This window comes from Babylonia areolata, chromosome 13 (assembly GCF_041734735.1).
Source record: "Babylonia areolata isolate BAREFJ2019XMU chromosome 13, ASM4173473v1, whole genome shotgun sequence".
Classification (NCBI taxonomy): Eukaryota; Metazoa; Mollusca; class Gastropoda; order Neogastropoda; family Buccinidae; genus Babylonia; species Babylonia areolata.
This window is the reverse complement of record NC_134888.1, coordinates 29,228,331-29,248,072: the sequence shown is the minus strand read 5'-3', so window position 1 is coordinate 29,248,072 and position 19,742 is coordinate 29,228,331. Positions and strand designations below refer to the sequence as shown.

The 19,742-nt window shown below is 47.4% G+C and overlaps 1 protein-coding gene across 1 annotated transcript in view; it reads left to right on the top strand.

Annotated features, from left to right (window-relative positions):
* The window catches only part of LOC143288734 (neuroligin-2-like), a 521,679-nt gene that overhangs the window by 394,226 nt on the left and 107,711 nt on the right, over nt 1-19,742 (top strand). The window contains exon 2 of the mRNA XM_076597360.1: nt 7,644-7,793. Coding sequence (XP_076453475.1) covers nt 7,644-7,793 — 150 coding nt within the window. The remainder of the gene's footprint in view (nt 1-7,643; nt 7,794-19,742) is intronic.

Sequence of the window (19,742 nt, the reverse complement as noted above, 5' to 3'; positions counted from 1 at the left end):
TGTCCATAGCATTTTCTAGAAAATGGTACCCATACATAAAAATGATTGAAGGCAACGAGGAGGAGTAGAGACAACCACGAATGTAACGTTTGTTCTTTTATTTATTTTCTTTTTCCTTTCATTTATTTACTCGTTTTATACAGTGCATGTGACTTTTTTGTTTGTTTTTTCTCTGTATGAAGACAGTGTTGTGTTGTTTTCCTGATTCGCAGTTTAGGTGGCGCACAGTGGTAAATATTGTTGATTTCAGATGTTGGTTTTGTATGTCAGTTTGTATCTATTAAATGTTAAACTCGAAAAAAAAAACAGCAGAGAGAAAGAAAGAGACTGAGAAAAGTGGAGAGAGAGAGAGACAGAGAGAGAGAGAGAAGCGGAGAGAGAGAGAGAGAGAGAGAAGCGGAGAGAGAGAGAGAGTCGCAGAGAATGAGATTGAGACAGAGACAGAGAAAGAGCGAAAGAGAGAGAGAAGCGGAGAGAGACAGAGAGACAGAGAAGCGGGGAGAGAGAGGCAGAGACAGAGAAGCGGAGAGAGAGACAGAAAGAAAGAGACAGAGAGAGACAGAGACGCAGAGAATGAGACTGAAACAGACACAGAGACAGAGAAAGAGCGAAAAACAGCCAGACAGCCTGGAAGTTTGTGAAGGGCGGGGGTGGAGTGGAGTGAGGCCGATGATGGCTAGTGGCGCTATGAGAGGGGGCCTTCCGAGATGTGTGTTGCGATATCTGATTGGATGGAAAGTCCACTTCATCTTCTGCGACTTCTCTCTGTCTGTCTGTCTGTCTGCCTGTCTGTCTGTCTACGTTGCTGTATATCTGTTCCTGTCTTTATCTATCTGTCTCACTCTGTCTCTCTGTCCATGATGTGTCTGCATGTCTGTCTGTCTGTCTGTTTCTCTCTCTCTCTCTCTCTCTCCCTCTCTCTCTCTCTCTCTCTCTGTCTCTCTCTCTCTCTCTCTCTCTCTCTCTCTCTCCCTGTCTCTCAAGGGAGGTGAGAGTAATGGACTTGTCTTCGACCTCCACCTCCACCTCCACCACACAGAGAGAGAGAGAGAGAGAGACTCACACACACACACACACACACACACCACCACCACCACCACCACCACCACCAACAACAACAACAACAAAAACAACAACAACAACACAATACAACACAACAACAACAACAACAACAACAACTCAGCACAGTGCAGTCTGTTGGGAATGGTCGGATGACAAGGTGACTGCTATGGTCCATCGGAATCTGCCCTCTTCTTTCCGTCAGATAATGTAAACTTTAAGGAAACAAGCTCTCCCTGTCTGTCTGTCTGTCTGTCTGTCTGTCTGTCTGTCTGTCTGTCTCTCTCTCTCTCTCTCTCTCTCTCTCTCTCTCTCTCTCTCTCTCTCTCTCCCTCTCCCTCCCTCCCTCCCTCTGCGAATGTTATCGGTAGTTTGTAATCTATGACGTGCAGTGAATCAACATTATACTCAGTATGGAAAATGGCTCCATACATACTTAAGGAAAATCATTATGAACAGAATTTTACTTCGTACATACCGCGTTTAAAGTAAAGTAGTTTGTAAATGAACTGTTGGATTACACACTCCCTCTTCCCCCATCCCTCTTCCCCTATCCCTCGCCCCCTTCCCTGATGTGTATGAATGCCAATGGCCGAAACACTTTAAACCGTCTGAATCTGAATCCCTCTCTCTCTCTCTCTCTCTCTCTCCTCTCCTCTCCTCTCCTCTTTTCTCCTCTCCTCTGCTGGCTTTCTCCATCGTTCATGTTCTCTTTCTGCAAACACGTTTTGTCTTCCCTTTGTCACACGCCATGTGGCGGGCCCCGGACTGGGAGGGAAAGCAACACGGCTGAAGCTGTCTGGCAGAGAGTGACGAAGTGCGCAGGGCGAAAGGCCGGGCAGGTGTTTGCGCAAACATGAACTCGGTGGCGCCGTACAACTGAACAGTGATGTGGGAGAAGGCTGTGTTGCAAGCTGGGTTCTCGGCCCTCTCTGATGTCCAGCGCCTTGTCCGTGGTGCTGGTGGCGGTCTGTTTGCACTGCACCGCTTGAACACGATCATCGACTGCGGGAGAGTGACTGTTTGTAACATCATCATCAGCACAGTCCTTTCGGTTTCGGTTCCGTGGTTGATCTGAAGGGAGACAATTCTCTCGATCTTATCCTTCGCTGAAACAAAGCAGGGGGCAGATCTTCGGACTTTGAACTGTTTCGTACTCTGGTGAATCATGTCATTGTACATTGCAACACCAGTGATTAGTGTCATTGTACATTTTTGGGCCCAACATTCAGCTTATATCACAGATTGACATAAGTTTACAGTTGGACCAACAGCAAAGTGAGAGCTGTATGATCAATGTTTCTCCATTGCTATGGGAATTTTTTTTTTTTTTACAGCTTAGTCTTTTGTGAAGGACCATGACTATCAAACTAGGAGGCAAATTTGCATCGGCTCTTAGTGCTGCAGTCTTGGTGGCTATTTGGCCTTTGGGAACCAATCCAAGGCCGACTGTCCTAAAACCCTCTTGGCCGAGAGAGTGGGGATGTAACATGGGCAAGACAGTCCCCACTATAATGAAATTCTAGCCCAGATAGTCGGGACAGCAGTTACCTCCTCTGCTGTTGTGATGGTCATAGTCGCACACGACTGACTGTCATATATGACATGCAACACCAGCGAAGAATGTCTCTGTCCATTTTAATACAAATCATTAATGATAAGCTGATTTGGGGGGCCGGGGGGGGGGGAGGATGGTAGAAGAAAAAGATTTCGCATGACTAAAGATATTATTGTCAATAGGTCATTTTTGGTTTGCTAGTTTGCACAACTTATGAATTTTGTTCAGATATTCAGACGAATATCGATGAATCAGGATTTTAAACAACCTGGTTGTGTGTGTGTGTGGTAATATCTTCAAAACAGCACATGATACCAATTGTTTTAAAAGCGTGGCATTGTCAGTGTTGTAAAGAGCATCGTCAGTGTTGTAAAGAGCATCGTCAGTGTTGTAAAGAGCATCGTCAGTGTTGTAAAGAGCACGGTTGTTCCCACAGTGCCGCTGCCTGTGCACTGGACTTGAACATGCTTCGTCAGCACGTGACGCCCTTGACCCACCCATTGACCTGCCGTCATTCCACGTGTTGCCTTCTCCGCACCTGATCCAACACTTCAGTCAGACAGATCCAACACTTCTGTGTGTGTGTGTGTGTGTGTGTGTGTGTGCGTGTGTGCGTGTGCGTGCGTGCGTGATTGCTAAAGAACATGACTGATAATGAATCCTCCAGTAGATCCAGGAGCGAGCAGAGAGAGACACAGACAAACAGAACTCAGAGCTCAAAACGTTTTTTATTCAAGGATTAAGACTTTAGGCATGGCCCATTCTTCCAATCTGTCCTTGCTAATCTACATCAGGTACAACAGCACAGAGAGAGAGGGAGAGACACAGAGACATGGGGGTGGGGGGAGATAGAGACAGACAGACAGACAGACAGAGACAAAAAAGAAACATGCGTGTGCATGTGTGTGTGTGTGCGTTTGCGTGTGTGCGTGCGTGCTAAAGAACATGACTGATAATGAATCCTCCTGTCGATCGAGGTCTGTCAATGCCGCAGTGTTGTCCCCAACACATTGACAAACCCTTGTGTTGCACCACCACCACCGCCCCTCCTCCTCTCAGCATTGCCATCAGTGTAACTGCGGTCCTTAGCATCCAGGCGGCTGTGAGGGAACAATGCCCCAACACCAGCTGAATGCCGGCCCAGATCACAGCCTGTCTCCAAACGGAAGCTTAACCCCTTCTGTCTGGATGTTTTTTGCGGAAGGAGATATCGGCAGATTCTCGCTGTTTCTTTCACCACCCTGTCCAACTCAGGCAACAAAAAATCAATCAATCAATCAAAAACACTTTATTAATCTACATGGAAATTAAGTTGTGCAATCACAGGCTCGTTGTAAACACTAGCATAAAATCGTCATGCGCAACATAAGAAGAGATTAAAACTAGTCAAATAAGAATTCCCAATAGCTGACGATAGACTAACCCCCACCCCCACCCCCTCCCTCCGCACACACACATACTCATGTTAAGACAATATGGTATTTGCACAACAATATTTACAAATGAAAACATCCACCAAAAAAAGTGTATATATTACTAAAAATGACATGCGCGCACGCACGCACACACACACACACACACACACACACACACACACACACACACACACACACACATGCACACACACACATGCACACACAACGGACTTTGTATTCTAGTCTAGTCTAGTCTAGTTTAGTATATTGCGTTGTATTGTGTTGTAATGTATTGTATTGCATTGTATTGCTCTCCAACAGTGGAGTGATGGCCTAACAGTAGAGTGATGGCCTAACAGTGGAGTGATGGCCCAGAGGTAACGCATCCGCATAGGAAGCGAGAGATTCTGAGCGCGCTGGTTCAAATCAAGGCTCAGCCGCCGATATTTTCTCCTCCTCCACTAGACCTTGAGTGGTGGTGTGGACGCTAGTCATTCGGATGAGACGATAAACCGAGGTCCCGTGTGCACCATGCACTTAGCGCGCGTAAAAGAACCCACGGCAACAAGATGGTTGTTCCTGGCAAAATTCTGTAGAAAATCCACTTCGATAGGAAAAACAAATAAAACTGCACGCAGGAAAAAATACCACAAAAAAAATTGGGTGGCGCTGTAGTGTAGCGACGCGCTGTCCCTGGAGAGAGCAGCCCGAATTTCACACAGAGAAATCTGTTGTGATAAAAAGAAATACAGATGCAAATACAAATATTGTATTGCATTGCATTGCATTGCATTGTATTGCATTGTGTTGACTTTTCTTTTCTTCTCTTGTCTTGTATTGTGTTGCATTGCGTTGCATTGCATTGTGTTGTGTTGTATTCCATTGCACTATCTTGTCTTGTCTTGTCTTGTACCGTACAGTTTCGTACCATACCATATCAAATGCCGTTTGTCACGACAGATTTCACTGTGTGAGCTTCGTGCTGCCCTCCCAGGGGAGAGAAGGAGCTACAGTAGTGCAGCGTCATCCACTGTGTGCTGTCCCTGAAGACCTTGCACTGTCCAGCTCTCCCTCGAGTTTCTTGTCACTGTCTGCAGTTGTATTCACTTTGTTTCACTGTCAGTGTTGTTGTTCATTCTGCCAGTTTCAGTTTCAGTTTCAGTAACTTCACTGCGTTCGGACAAATCCATATACGCTACACCACATCTGCCAAGCAGATGCCTGACCAGCAGCGTAACCCAACGCGCTTTGTCAGGCCTTGAGAGAAAAAAAAATAAATAATAATAATATAATTTTTAAAAATCAAATAAAAAAATAAATAGATAAATAAACGAATAAAACAAATAAATAAAAAAGACAACAATGATGATAAATACGCAAATAAATGTTTAAAAAAAAAAAGGAGCAGACGCACATTCACACACACATATGCATAACAGATATGCACCAAACATGCAGTTTCACAGATATGAAAGCACAGAGACAGCCATTTTATTTCAGTGGGTTCTTTAACGCGCATCAATCAAGTGCATGCTGCGCATGGTTTATCGCCTGCCACCCTACCATCACTCAAGGTGTAGCGCAGGGCTGGGCTTCTTCTTCTTCTTCTGCGTTCGTGGGCTGCAACTCCCACGTTCACTCGTATGCACACGAGTGGGCTTTTACGTGTATGACCGTTTTTACCCCGCCATGTAGGCAGCCATACTCCGTTTTCGGGGGTGTGCATGCTGGGTATGTTCTTGTTTCCATAACCCACCGAACGCTGACATGGATTACAGGATCTTTAACGTGCGTATTTGATCTACTGCTTGCATATACACACGAAGGGGGTTCAGGCACTAGCAGGTCTGCACATATGTTGACCTGGGAGATAGGAAAAATCTCCACCCTTCAACCCACCAGGCGCCGTCACCGTGATTTGAACCCGGGACCCTCAGATTGACAGTCCAACGCTTTAACCACTCGGCTATTGCGCCCGTCAGCAGGGCTGGGCTAAAACTCCTCGTCCCTTTTTGAGGCTTGAACCCATGGCCAGTGGTTTCCCAGTGGGACACAGCCACCGCCCCACACCCCCTCACTGATCCGCAGTCACCACAGTGGCAATTGTCACCCAAACATGGAGCGGCGGGTGACAGCTGGTCGAGTTACAGACAGCTCGCTTCGCACGCCTTCGTGCTGTAACACGGCACTGTCGTCAAAACGCTGTGAGCTGGGTTCAAACCATTACATGTCCGCAACGCCAAGTGAAGCTGGTCAGGCATCTGCTTGGCAGATGTGGTGTAGCGTATATGGATTTATGCGAACGCAGTGACGCCTCCTTGAGCTACTGACACTGAAACTGAAACAAGTGAAGCAAATCGGGGGCTGCTGAGATCGTTTGTGTGACCCGTCCTTGAACATTGTCGTGCATTTTGGTGGTGGTGTTTTATTTGGTGAGAGGTTGCTTGTTTGTCTGTCTGTCTGTCTACCTGTCTGTCTATCTATCAGTCGGTCTGTCTCTCTTTCCATCATTCGGTGTGTCCATGTGTTTTCCATCTCCTTCTGGTCATTGATTACACCCCCTCCATCACCAGAGTTATTTCCCATTTCAAACATCAACCAGACGACCACTGAGACTTGTGTACTCTTCTCTGTTCTCTATCTGTCTGTCTGTCTGTCTGTCTGTCTGTCCGTCTGTCTGTCTCACTCGCAGTCCGTCGCTCAGTGTCGGTCTCGGAATCAGACTCAGTCTCAGTTTCACTATTTCATTCTCACTATCTCAGTCTCATTATGTGGCTGTCTCACTATGTCTCTGTCTCTGTCTGATTCGGACTCGGTCTCTCTCTCTCTCTCTCTCTCTCTCTCTCTCTCTCTCTCTATGTGTGTGTGTGTGTGTGTGTGTGTGTGTGTGTGTCTCACTCTCAGTCTCCGTATCTTCGAATGTCCTGTTCTGTCTGTCTTTCTGTCTGTCAGTCTGTGTGTGTCTCTACCTCCTATTCTGTCTGTGTCTTTCTGTCTGTCAGTCTGTGTGTGTCTGTCTCATTCTGTCTCTTCCCACCCCCACCTCATCTCCTCTCGCGCGATCTCTGTCTCCCACTCTGTCTCCTATCATCACCCTCCTTGTCTGCTCGCCCATCTGTCAATTTGTATGCCTCTCTCTCTGTATCTATCAATCTATCAATCAGTCTATCTATCTATCTATCTATCTACAAGTATATGTTTTTTTGTTTATTTGTTGTTGTTGTTTTCGATTTAGCGTTTAATGTGATGGGTCCTTTTCCAAGCCCCGTGGCTAGGTGGGGAAAAAAAAAGCACGTAAATTGCTTATCTGATTTCCGCGGTTAAATAGAATATCGTTTCGTTTCGTCTCTCTCTCTTTCTGTCGTCTGTCTGTCTGTCTCTCTCTGTCTCTCTCTATCTCTGTCTGTCTGTCTGTTTTTCTCTCTCTCTCTGTGTCTCTGTCTCTGTCTGTCTCTCTGTCTGTCTGTCTCTCTCTGTCTCTCTGTTTCTGTTTCTCTGTATCTCTGTCTCTCTCTGTCTGTCTCTCTCTCTCTCTCTCTCTCTGCTGCTGCTGCTGCTGCTGTTGCTGCCCCGCTGTCAGACCATATAACATGTTGTTTTTTTGTTTCCAGAATGGAACGACACTACGCCGATGCCGGTGATGGTGTTTGTGCACGGGGAGACCTACGACAGCGGAACCGGAAATGCCTACGACGGAAGTGTATTGGCCAGCTTTGGTGACGTCATCGTTGTGACTTTGAACTACCGTCTGGGAGTGCTAGGTATGTTGCGTGCTGAGTTACATGTCGTGGATGTGTGTGTGTGTGTGTGTGTGTGTGTGAGTGTGAGTGTATGTGTGTGTGTGTCCCTGTCTTTTTCCTTGTGTGTCCATCACTGTCTCTTCTACTCTTATTCTTTCTTTCTCTCTCCCTCTCTCTCTCTCTCTCTCTCTCTCTCTCTCTCTCTCTCTCTCTCTCTCTCTCTCTCTTACTCACTCTTTCTTTCTTTCTTTCTGTGTCTCCATCACTGTCTCTTCTACTCATTCCTTTTTTTCTCTCTCTCTCTCTCTCTCTCTCTCTCTCTCTCACTCTCTCTCTTTCTCTCTCTCTCTCTGTCTCTCTCTCTGTCTGTCTCTCTCTTACAGTCTCTATCTATCTCTGTCATGCTGTCTATATAACATCTTGTTTTTTGTCATTTTCTGTCTGTGTGACTGTATGTCACTTTATCAATGGACCGGTTTATCGGCAAGTATGTTTATGTTGTCAGTTTGGCTGTTTATCTGATACAGACACCTGCATACTCGCATACAGCTCCCACAAGACAGACACAGAGAGTGAGAGAGAATATAAAAAAAGAAAACCGCGAGTAATTTATTTCAAAACACCAACAGTGGTATATCAAAAATACTGGAGTTTACACAGCACACACGAAAATAATTATTCTCTCAAATTCCACACATCATACGCATACATCAAACATGTATCAGTTATATTCCTTTAACATGAATTCATAAGGTGATGGTGATGATGATGATGTCGAAGAAGAGGGAGATGTGTGTGTGTGTGTGTGTGTGTGTGTGTGTGTGTGTGTGTGTGTGTGTGTGTGTGTGTGTGTGTGTGTGATGATCGGCTGTTGCACTGTGTCTTGTCCAGGAGACAGGAGGCGGAGATACGAATTCCTTCACGTCAAGATCAGTCTCGGACTGTCTTATAATTAGGTAGGCAATGGCATTGCCCCAGCTACCATCGAAGATTCACAAGTGGCCAGTGCATTGCCTCTTTCGTTTGTTGGCTTGATTTTCAGCCGTTCGATTCCAGAACTGCTATTTTCTCTGTCCATCAGTCTATCACTCTCTTCCTAAGCTGTATACTGTTAGAAAGCATGGACATACCTTGCTTCCTTGTTTTGTCTTCTTCTGTCTTGCCGTACCTCTTAACTGCTTCTGACTGAATATTATGTTGGGAAGGGTTTCCGTTCAGTGCTACCGACTGATCATTTGGTCACAAGTTTCTCGCTTTTTTTCTTTTCTTTTTTTTTCTTTTTTCTTTCTTTTTTTTATCTTTTTTTTCCTTCTTCTCTTGTATGTGGGGGAGAGGAACAGGGGAGGGGGGGTGCGGGGGGGAGAGGGAGGAAGAAACACCAGAAGTTTCAGCATCCAATCGCGTCAGTCAGAAAGCAGGATATAGTTAAATGGCCCAGAGGTAACACGTCCGCATAGGAAGTGAGAGAATCTGAGCTCGCTGGTTCGAATCACGGCTCAGCCGCCGATATTTTCTCCCCCCCCCCCCCTCCACTAGACCTTGAGTAGTGGTCTGGACGCTAGTCATTCGGATGACACAATAAAATGAGGTCCCGTGTACAGCATGCACTTAGCGCACATAAAAGAACCCACGGCAACAAAAACGTTGTTCCTGTAATTCTGTAAAAAAAAAAAATCCACTTGGATAGGAAAAACAAATTTTAAAAAAACCCTGGATGCAGGAAAAAATACCCCCCCCCCCAAAAAAAAAGGGTGGCGCTGTAGTGTAACGACGCGCTCTCCCTGGGGAGAGGAGCCCGAATTTCACACAGAGAAATCTGTTGTGATAAAAAGATAAATACAATACAATACAATGCAATACAATACAATTAATACATTCGTGAGAATCAGCAGGCAGTCACGCTGTGCACAGTCATCCCAGCATATCATGTCTGGCTGGTAACCCTCTCAGAAATTCAAACACCACTGTCAACGTGGCGGACAATGCACGACACCATAGCGTCTTTGTGCAAAGCGGCGTTATGATTTTGTCACCCAATGTTTGTTGCAGCAGCTTCACAAATCATGGAAAAACACCGACTTCATGCTGGACTGACAAAACAATCTAAATGTTCCCTTGATGAGGAAGAAGGTAAGGGGTGGGAGCGACGATTTGCAGAGCGGAGTGTGGTGTGTGATGTAACAGAGCTACACATTGCTAGCAGAGCGGGGTGGGGTGTGTGATGTAACAGAGCTACACATTGCTAGCAGAGTGGAGTGGGGGAGGGGGTGTGATGTAACAGAGCTACATATTGCTAGCAGAGCAGAGTGAGGGGCGTGGGGGGTGATGTAAGAGAGCTACACATTGCTAGCAGAGCAGGGTAGGGGTGTGATGTAACAGAGCTACATATTGCTAGCAGAGCGGGATGGGGGTGTGTGATGTAACAGAGCTACACAATGCTAGCAGAGCGGGGTGGGGTGTGTGATGTAACAGAGCTACACATTGCTAGGAGAGCGGGGTGGGGTGTGTGATGTAACAGAGCTACACATTGCTAGCAGAGCGGAGTGTGGTGTGTGATGTAATAGAGCTACACATTGCTAGCAGAGCGGGGTGGGGGTGGGGTGTGTGATGTAACAGAGCTACACAATGCTAGCAGAGCGGGGTAGGGGTGTGATGTAACAGAGCTACACATTGCTAGCAGAGCGGGGTGGGGGTGTGATGTAACAGAGCTACACATTGCTAGCAGAGCGGGGTAGGGGTGTGATGTAACAGAGCTACACATTGCTAGCAGAGCGGGGTGGGGGTGGGGTGTGTGATGTAACAGAGCTACACAATGCTAGCAGAGCGGGGTAGGGGTGTGATGTAACAGAGCTACACATTGCTAGCAGAGCGGAGTGTGGTGTGTGATGTAACAGAGCTACACATTGCTAGCAGAGTGGAGTGAGGAGGTGGGGTGTGTGATGTAACAGAGCTACACACTGCTAGCAGAGTGGAGTGAGGAGGTGGGGGTGTGATGTAACAGAGCTACACAATGCTAGCAGAGCGGGGTGGGGGTGTGTGAGAGCTTTCAGTGATGCACACGCGTTTTCACACACGCGCACGAAACATTGAAAGAGCACACGTTCTTGCACGCGCACGCTGCCTCCCCCCCACACCCCACCCCACCCCTACATACACACACATACACATACATATAAACAAACACATAAACATACGCATACTAACACATACATATTCACGCGTATCTCTTTTGTTTTCTTCTTCTTCTTCTTCTTCTTCTTCTTCTTCTTCTTCTTCTTCTTCTTCTTTTTTTTCCATTGCTTAATGACCACACGGTTCTCTCCTCCATCATCAGAGGGGAGACGCGAACACCTCCGCTACACTGCAGTTATTATTTCTTTACCTCACTCTAACGTCTCCATCCACCTTCACCCCCCCACCCCCCCACCCCCACCCCCACCACCGCCTACCTCCTCCATCCCCACTGCCTCCTCCATCTCTTTCATCTCTAGTTTCCTTGGAGCCAATCACCAGCAGACAGAGATGGAGAAGAGGAGACGCTGTGGAATTCTCCGCATCATGAATACTTCATTCTCCGCCAGGTCAGGGGACACAGGAGGGGAACCAACCCGAAGCATTCTGTTGAAAAATCCACGATGATAGTTAAACACACGCACTGGCAGAGAGAGAGAGAGAGAGTGTGTGTGTGTGTGTGTGGTGTCCATAGCGCTGCACTATGCCCATACGCTGAATCTGGGGGGGAGGGGGGGCACAAAACAACACAACACAGCACAGCACAACCCAGCACAGCACAACACAAAACAACACAACACAGCACAACACACAGAACAGCACAACCCAGCACAGACCAGCACAACACATCACAGCACACAGCACAGCACAACACAGCACAGCACAGCACAACTGAACCCAGCACAACGGCACAGCAAAGCACCGCACAGCACAGCACAACACAGCAAAGAAAAGCACAGCATAGCATAGCACAACACAGCACAGCACAACACAGCACAGCACAACACACAGCGGTGAAGGACCCGTTGGATGTGTGCGACAGACTCAGATGACAAGGAAAACAGGACAGGAAGACATATGTTAAAGAATTATTTGTTTTCAACACCGCTAGTGTTCACGTGCAGTATCTTCAATAGAAAAAAAAAAATTCAAAAAAGAGAATAAAAGACAGCACTTCAAACCCTGCCCGATGCCATACACACATCTTTCATTTCTGTCCTTCACTCTCTATAATTCTGCCATCGGAACGGCAAAAAATATCTGACGGAGTAAAGGAGAAAATTGGTTTTGAAGCAGAGAAGGTTTCTTCTACTGACAGTGAAATCATCCACCACTTCAGACCCCGTACCCCTTCTTCTTCATCTTCGCTATGGAAAGCCGAATTGACCAAAAAACAGCAACACGTGAACTGGAGTGCTGGCTAGCAAAAAAATTAAATTAAATTAAATTAAATTAATAATAATAATAATAACAATACTTATTATTATTATAATGATGGTAATGATAGTGATGATAATAATGATGATGGTGATGATGATAATAATGATAATGATGATAATGATAATAAGAAGAATGATAGTAATAAATACTTATACTAATATTGATACAAATGATCAATAATAAACAAATGAATAAATAAACCGACGGGCGCAATAGCCGAGTGGTTAAAGCGTTGGACTGTCAATCTGAGGGTCCCGGGTTCGAATCACGGTGACGGCGCCTGGTGGGTAAAGGGTGGAGATTTTTACGATCTCCCAGGTCAACATATGTGCAGACCTGCTAGTGCCTGAACCCCCTTCGTGTGTATATGCAAGCAGAAGATCAAATACGCACGTCAAAAAATCCTGTAATCCATGTCAGCATTCGGTGGGTTATGGAAACAAGAACATACCCAGCATGCACACCCCCGAAAACGGAGTATGGCTGCCTACATGGCGGGGTAAAAACGGTCATACACGTAAAAGCCCACTCGTGTGCATACGAGTGAACGCAGAAGAAGAAGAATAAATAAACCTGGCGTGTTCACCTCTGCAGCTGGGTCTGTCCAGCCTCTGCAGCGGTCCCGGGGAACACAGCGGACCGGCACCTCCCTGGACCTCGGTGGTACTGCTGTCCAGCGCGGGGAAGTGGTCTTGTGGCCAGGGATTCAGCTGAGGGTCCGCACAGGCCTCGGCAACTCATCTAAAGTGGAGTGATGGCCTAGAAGTAACGCGTCCGCCAAGGAAGCGAATCTGAGCGCGCTGGTTCGAATCCTGGCACAGTCGCCAGTATTTTCTCCACCTCCCTTGAGCGGTGGACTGGACGCTAGTCATTGGGATGAGACGATAAACTGAGGTACCTTGTGCAGCATACACTTAGCGCACGTAAAAGAACCCACGGCAACAAAATGGTTGTTCTTGGCAAAATTCTGTAAAAAAAAATCCGCTTCGATAGGAAAACAAACAAACAAAATGCACGCAGGAAAAAATACAAAAGAAAGGGTGGCGCTTTCAGTGTAGCGACGCGCTCTCCCTGGGGGGAGCAGCCCGAATTTCACACAGAGAAATCTGTTGCGACAAAAATGAGTAATACAATAATGATACAATACAAAGGTAGCTGGGGGGTTGGCACAGAAGGCAGCTAAAGGAAGGGCATTCCAGATGTGGCCAGCTAATGGGAAGAAGGAAAGCCTGTGGACATCGGTGCCGGAGTATGGGATCAAAGTTTCTCAGGCTGCTGCCCTCTGGAGGGTCGGGGATTTTGCTGGAGAGTACCCTCGGGGGGTTCGCAGGTCAACGTCATATTTGTACATGATTGCATCTGCTGGATGTGATACAGAAGCTTCCGATAGACTATGTCATCTGTTGCTTTGCCTCCACTCCTTCCTTCTCATCCCAGTTGAAACCACCTGAAAAACAGAGAGAGTTTGGAGAGAGTGCGAGGAAATCTCCTGTTTTAGACCCTAAGGGAAATAATTGCTTTTCTGTGGAGTTACCAGGACTTGTGGGGGAGGTGGGGGTGTAAACGTAGTTTGTGGGTACAGAGTTTGGAACAAAAACTTTTGTGCTTATTGCCAACATTTTTTATCGATTATAGACAAACGTCTGGAGTACGGTTCTGCACAAGAAGATTGTTTCCATCAGTTCTTTTGTTTTCTTTTTATTTCCACGTCTTGATAACTGCCTTCCTTTACCAAATCAGAGTGGGACACACACTGTTGTTCACCAGAATCGCAGACAGAAATTCAAGGGAAGTTACTCTGCTTCACAATTCCAACTTGAGAAACATTCCTTGGCTAGTCTTATCAACCATCTGAATGGCCTGTTCGGTCAGCTTTTTTTTCCTCCTTCATTGTGTATGGAAGCACGATCATGTCGTGGTGAACGGGGCTTCCATACAGCACCCTCTCCCTTCCCGACACATGTGAGGAGATTCAGTTTCAGTTTCAGTTTCAGTAGCTCAAGGAGGCGTCACTGCGTTCGGACAAATCCATATACGCTACACCACATCTGCCAAGCAGATGCCTGACCAGCAGCGTAACCCAACGCGTTTAGTCAGGCCTTGAGAAAAAAAGGTGAATAAATAATAGATAAGCGTACATAAATAAGTAAATAAATAAATAAATAATAATTTTTTTTTTTAAATTTTAAAGGTAGTAGTAGTAGTAGTAATGAATAAATAAATAAATAAATAAGACAACAATGATGATACATAAGCAAATAAATGTAAAACATGAAGACACACATACACCCACACATGCATAACAGATATGCACCAAACATGCAGTTGAGGAGAAAGAAGAATCAATCCGGGCTGATGTTCCAAACAGTTCTGTAAGGATTCTGGCTGCACTGTTGGTGAGGAAGATGTTTCGGTACCTTCACTGCTGTGTCCCGCCCTGGTTCTTGGGCCAGCTTCCACCAAGTTTGTTGGAATCACACCGACGTTTCCATCACGTCAAAGCACAGGTGGTAGCAAGAGTGTCCACTTGAATGGAACCCCCAAAGAAAAAGGAGAGTGGACAGACCAAAGCAGACCTGGAGAAGAAGCACGGAGGATGAAATGAAGGCAGCTGGATGGACATGGACCTGACTGAAGGGGAGAGCCCAAACCCCAGTCCTCTGGAGGAGTGCTGTTGCAGCCCTATGCTCCAGAAGGAGTCAAGAGGCACAAGTCAAAAGGAAGTCACCGAGAGTGTCTGGATCCCTTGTTCAATTGTCACTTTCTTCCACGTGCTTGACGTCATGTGGACCCACTTTCTTCCACGTGCTTGACGTCATGTGGACCCACTTTCTTCCACGTGCTTGACGTCATGTGGACCCACCGGACAGTCACAGTTTCAGTTTCAGTTTCTCAAGGAGACGTCACTGAGTTCGGACAAATCCATGCACGCTACACTACAACAGCTAGGCAAATGCCTGACCAGCAGCATAACCTAAAGCCGTTAGTCAGGCCTTGAGTGCCTGCATATATATTGGTGTACCTATCAGAATGGGTTTTTACTACTGAATTTGTCAGGACAACACTCTCCATGCCATGGGTTCTTTTTCAGTGCACCAAGTGCGTGCTGCACACGGGACCTCGGTTTATCGTCTCATCCGAATGACTAGACGCTCAGTTTGATTTTCCAGTCAAACTTGGGAGAAAGGGCGAGAGCGGGATTCGAACCTACACCCTCACGGATTCTCTGTATTAGCAGATTAGCGTCGTAACCATTATGCCACCTTCCTCCTGTGCATCCACAGAGTTAGTTTTGGTGTCGATGTTTTTGCCGACCACAGGGTATATGGTGTTCTGCAAGTTGACCGGTAAAAGGAAAAACTATGACATCTGTTCTCTCCGCGTTCCTATAGCCCTCAACAAATGTTTCCGAGCCCTCTCGCCCTTTCGCAAAACGTATTGAGACTCCTCGGGGCATCAGTCGGTCATCAGGGGGACTTACTCCATCCCTTCCCGCCCTTGTCCTCACGGTCACTCACCTCGTGCCGTGAGACAGCCAGCTCCTGCCCATCCTCTCCGTCCTATGTCGCCATTGGTTCTGTTGGCAGCAGCGCAGTTGTGTGAAGTGATGCTGAGGGGAAGTGAAGGCAGCGCTCTGACCAATACCTTGCAGGGTGTGTCCTTGGGGGAATGTGCTGTATGTCACCACAGGGGCATGGGCGCCACGGGGACCAGACAGAACCTCCTTCCTCCAGCGTTCAGTGGGTGGGTCCGATGTTTTGTATGTCGGTCCCTGGATTGCAATGACCCAGGAACGAGTATTGCTAAAGGCAAACATCTATCATCTGTGTGTTGATTATTCAGCCTTGTAACCATCAGGGATCACACCAGTGTTGGCTAATGAATATATATTTAAAGCAGTGTCTGATGACACCTCTGGGGCAGTGTCTGATGATGCCTTACCTGTGGGGCAGTATCTAATGACACCTTACCTGTGGGGCAGTGTCTGGTGACACCTTACCTGTCGGGCAGTGTCTGATGACACCCTACCTGTGGGGCAGTGTCTGATGACACCTTACCTGTGGGGCAGTGTCTGATGACACCTTACCTGTGGGGCAGTGTCTGATGATGCCTTACCTGTGGGGCAGTGTCTGATGACACCTTACCTGTGGGGCAGTGTCTGATGATGCCTTACCTGTGGGGCAGTGTCTGATGACACCTTACCTGTGGGGCAGTATCTAATAACACCTTACCTGTGGGGCAGTGTCTAATGACACCTTACCTGTGGGGCAGTGTCTGATGATGCCTTACCTGTGGGGCAGTGTCTGATAACACCTTACCTGTGGGGCAGTGTCTGATAACACCTTACCTGTGGGGCAGTGTCTGATAACACCTTACCTGTGGGGCAGTGTCTGATAACACCTTACCTGTGGGGCAGTCTCTAATGACACCTTACCTGTGGGGCAGTGTCTGATGATGCCTTACCTGTGGGGCAGTGTCTGATGATGCCTTACCTGTGGGGCAGTATCTAATAACACCTTACCTGTGGGGCAGTGTCTGATGACATCTTACCTGTGGGGCAGTGTCTGATGACACCTTACCTGTGGGGCAGTGTCTGATGACATCTTACCTGTGAGGCAGTGTCTGATGACATCTTACCTGTGGGGCAGTGTCTGATGACACCTTACCTGTGGAGCACCATAGGAGCAGTGTGGAGCCACAGGAGCAGTGTGGAACACCAAAAGAGTAGTGTGGAGCACCACAGGAGCAGTGTGGAGCAACATGAGCAGTGTGGAGCACCATAGGAGCAGTGTGGAGCACCATAGGAGTAGTGTGGAGCCACAGGAGTAGTGTGGAGCACCACAGGAGCAGTGTGGAGCACCATAGGAGTAGTGTGGAGCACCATAGGAGCAGTGTGGAGCCACAGGAGCAGTGTGGAGCACCACAAGAGCAGTGTGGAGCCACAGGAGCAGTGTGGAGCCACAGGAGCGGTGTGGAGCATCACAGGAGCAGTGTGGAGCACCAAAGGAGAAGTGTGGAGCACCACAGGAGCAGTGTGGAGCCACAGGAGCAGCGTGGGGCATCACAAGAGCAGTGTGGAGCACCATAAGAGCAATGTGGAGCACCATAAGAGCAGTGTGGAGCATCACAGGAGCAGTGTGGAGCATCACAGGAGCAGTGTGGAGCACCATAAGAGCAGTGTGGAGCACCATAAGAGCAGTGTGGAGCACCATAAGAGCAGTGTGGAGCATCACAGGAGCAGTGTGGAATATCACAGGAGCAGTGTGGAGCACCATAAGAGCAGTGTGGAGCATCACAGGAGCAGTGTGGAATATCACAGGAGCAGTGTGGAGCACCATAAGAGCAGTGTGGAGCACCATAAGAGCAGTGTGGAGCATCACACGAGCAGTGTGGAGCACCATAAGAGCAGTGTGGAGCACCATAAGAGCAGTGTGGAGCACCACAGGAGCAGTGTGGAGCACCATAAGAGCAGTGTGGAGCACCACAGGAGCAGTGTGGAGCACCATAAGAGCAGTGTGGAGCATCACAGGAGCAGTGTGGAGCACCACAGGAGCAGTGTGGAGCACCACAGGAGCAGTGTGGAGCACCATAAGAGCAGTGTGGAGCACCATAGGAGCAGTGTGGAGCACTACATGAGCAGTGTGGAGCACCATAAGAGCAGTGTGGAGCACCACAGGAGCAGTGTGGAGCACCATCAGTGTGGAGCATCACAGGAGCAGTGTGGAGCACCACAGGAGCAGTGTGGAGCACCATAAGAGCAATGTGGAGCACCATAAGAGCAGTGTGGAGCATCACAGGAGCAGTGTGGAGCACCATAGGAGCAGTGTGGAGCACCACAGGAGCAGTGTGGAGCACCATAAGAGCAGTGTGGAGCACCACAGGAGCAGTGTGGAGCACCATAAGAGCAGTGTGGAGCATCACAGGAGCAGTGTGGAGCACCATCAGTGTGGAGCACCACAGGAGCAGTGTGGAGCACCATCAGTGTGGAGCACCACAGGAGCAGTGTGGAGCACCATCAGTGTGGAGCACCACAGGAGCAGTGTGGAGCACCATCAGTGTGGAGCACCAGCACCACAGGAGCAGTGTGGAGCACCACAGGAGCAGTGCAGGGGGAAAGGGAAGCCCAAGGTGGGCAGTCTTCACAACGTCTTTGATGGAACCTCGTTTTTCTTTTCTTTTTCTCACCAATAACACGTCCACCATTTCCTTTATTTCTGCAAGAACTGTGAATCTCTTGGTACAGCAGTGGTGTTAGTTCCTCTCAGAATGTTCTGTTCTTTGGGAAGAGCAGTTGTATCCTCATGTTGTTATACTCTTCAAGGCAGGGCATCAGAGTCCTCTCTGTTGTCTAATGCTACGTGAGGTTTTCTGTTATTTGATGCAGTGGGCGTTGGGACAAAAAAAAAAAAAAACGGCGAAATTACCTCAGTTTCCCAGTAAACATGAAACCGAGACATCGTTCCCTCCTGTGGTTATTGGTGATGCCTTGTGGTTTATCCCTTTCTCTGTTCCCAAATCTGACTGGACTGTGTTTCCTTTTGTGGCGTCAAGCTGTTTAGATGTCTGTAGCCAATACGCTGGTAATCAGAGTTATTGCCCAAGGGAACGTTTCCTCGGACTGATCACTTGGTTGGTGCTAGGACTGTGTTGGGTAACCATCTTGGTGGGCTCTTTTCATCATCTGCCTTCTCTGCTTTTCCCTCCGACAATCAGGCAGGCTGCCCAGACGGGTAAGTGATAAGGAAGTGGTACCTCCCCAATAAAACGCATTGCCTTTCCTTGATTCGTGTCTAACCAGACAAATTATTCACTCCCACCTCCCAGGGGACTGCAGGGGAGAGAATACAGCATACTGAACTGGCTGTTAGATTTGCCAACACACTTGCCAAGCAAAAGCTGTCTCTGGGATTGGGTTTCTGGGATGGAGTAGCATCCCTTGAATGTCCTTTTTATGTTTCTTGCCAACACATGTGTATGTCCCATACTTCTTTTTTTTTTAAATAGCAATTGTCTTGTTGGAAAAAACAACATGTTTTAAAATGACAAAATGAATGAAGACCTTCATCGTGTAGGAAAGGGGTCATGCAAAACTCCTTGTTGTACCTCTTCCTCCATTTCACGTTCCCCATCTCTCTTCTTTCCTTCTGTTTCCCGTCACTTCCGTTGTTCCAACAGGAAATGAGCTGTCAGAAAGGAATCATTTACTGAACACTTCTGTCGCACGAAGCTCTCATTACAATCTGCTCCCAACTCCTCACCCCTTTGGCTCTGAGAATATGTCATCCTCAACGAAAGGAAAGATTTTGAGAGGATTCTGTGGCATTTCTTAGAACCAGAAGAACTGTTTCTGTTTGGGGGGTTTTTGTTGTTGGGTTTTTTTTCAGGTTTCGGCGGTCTTTTGTAAGCGTCATTCACGGGTACAACTGAAACCACAGAGAAAATGAAATGTTTTGCTGTCATTGTTTTGTTGTCCGAAAAATGTTTAATTAAAAAAACCGTTATAAAACAAGATTCGTC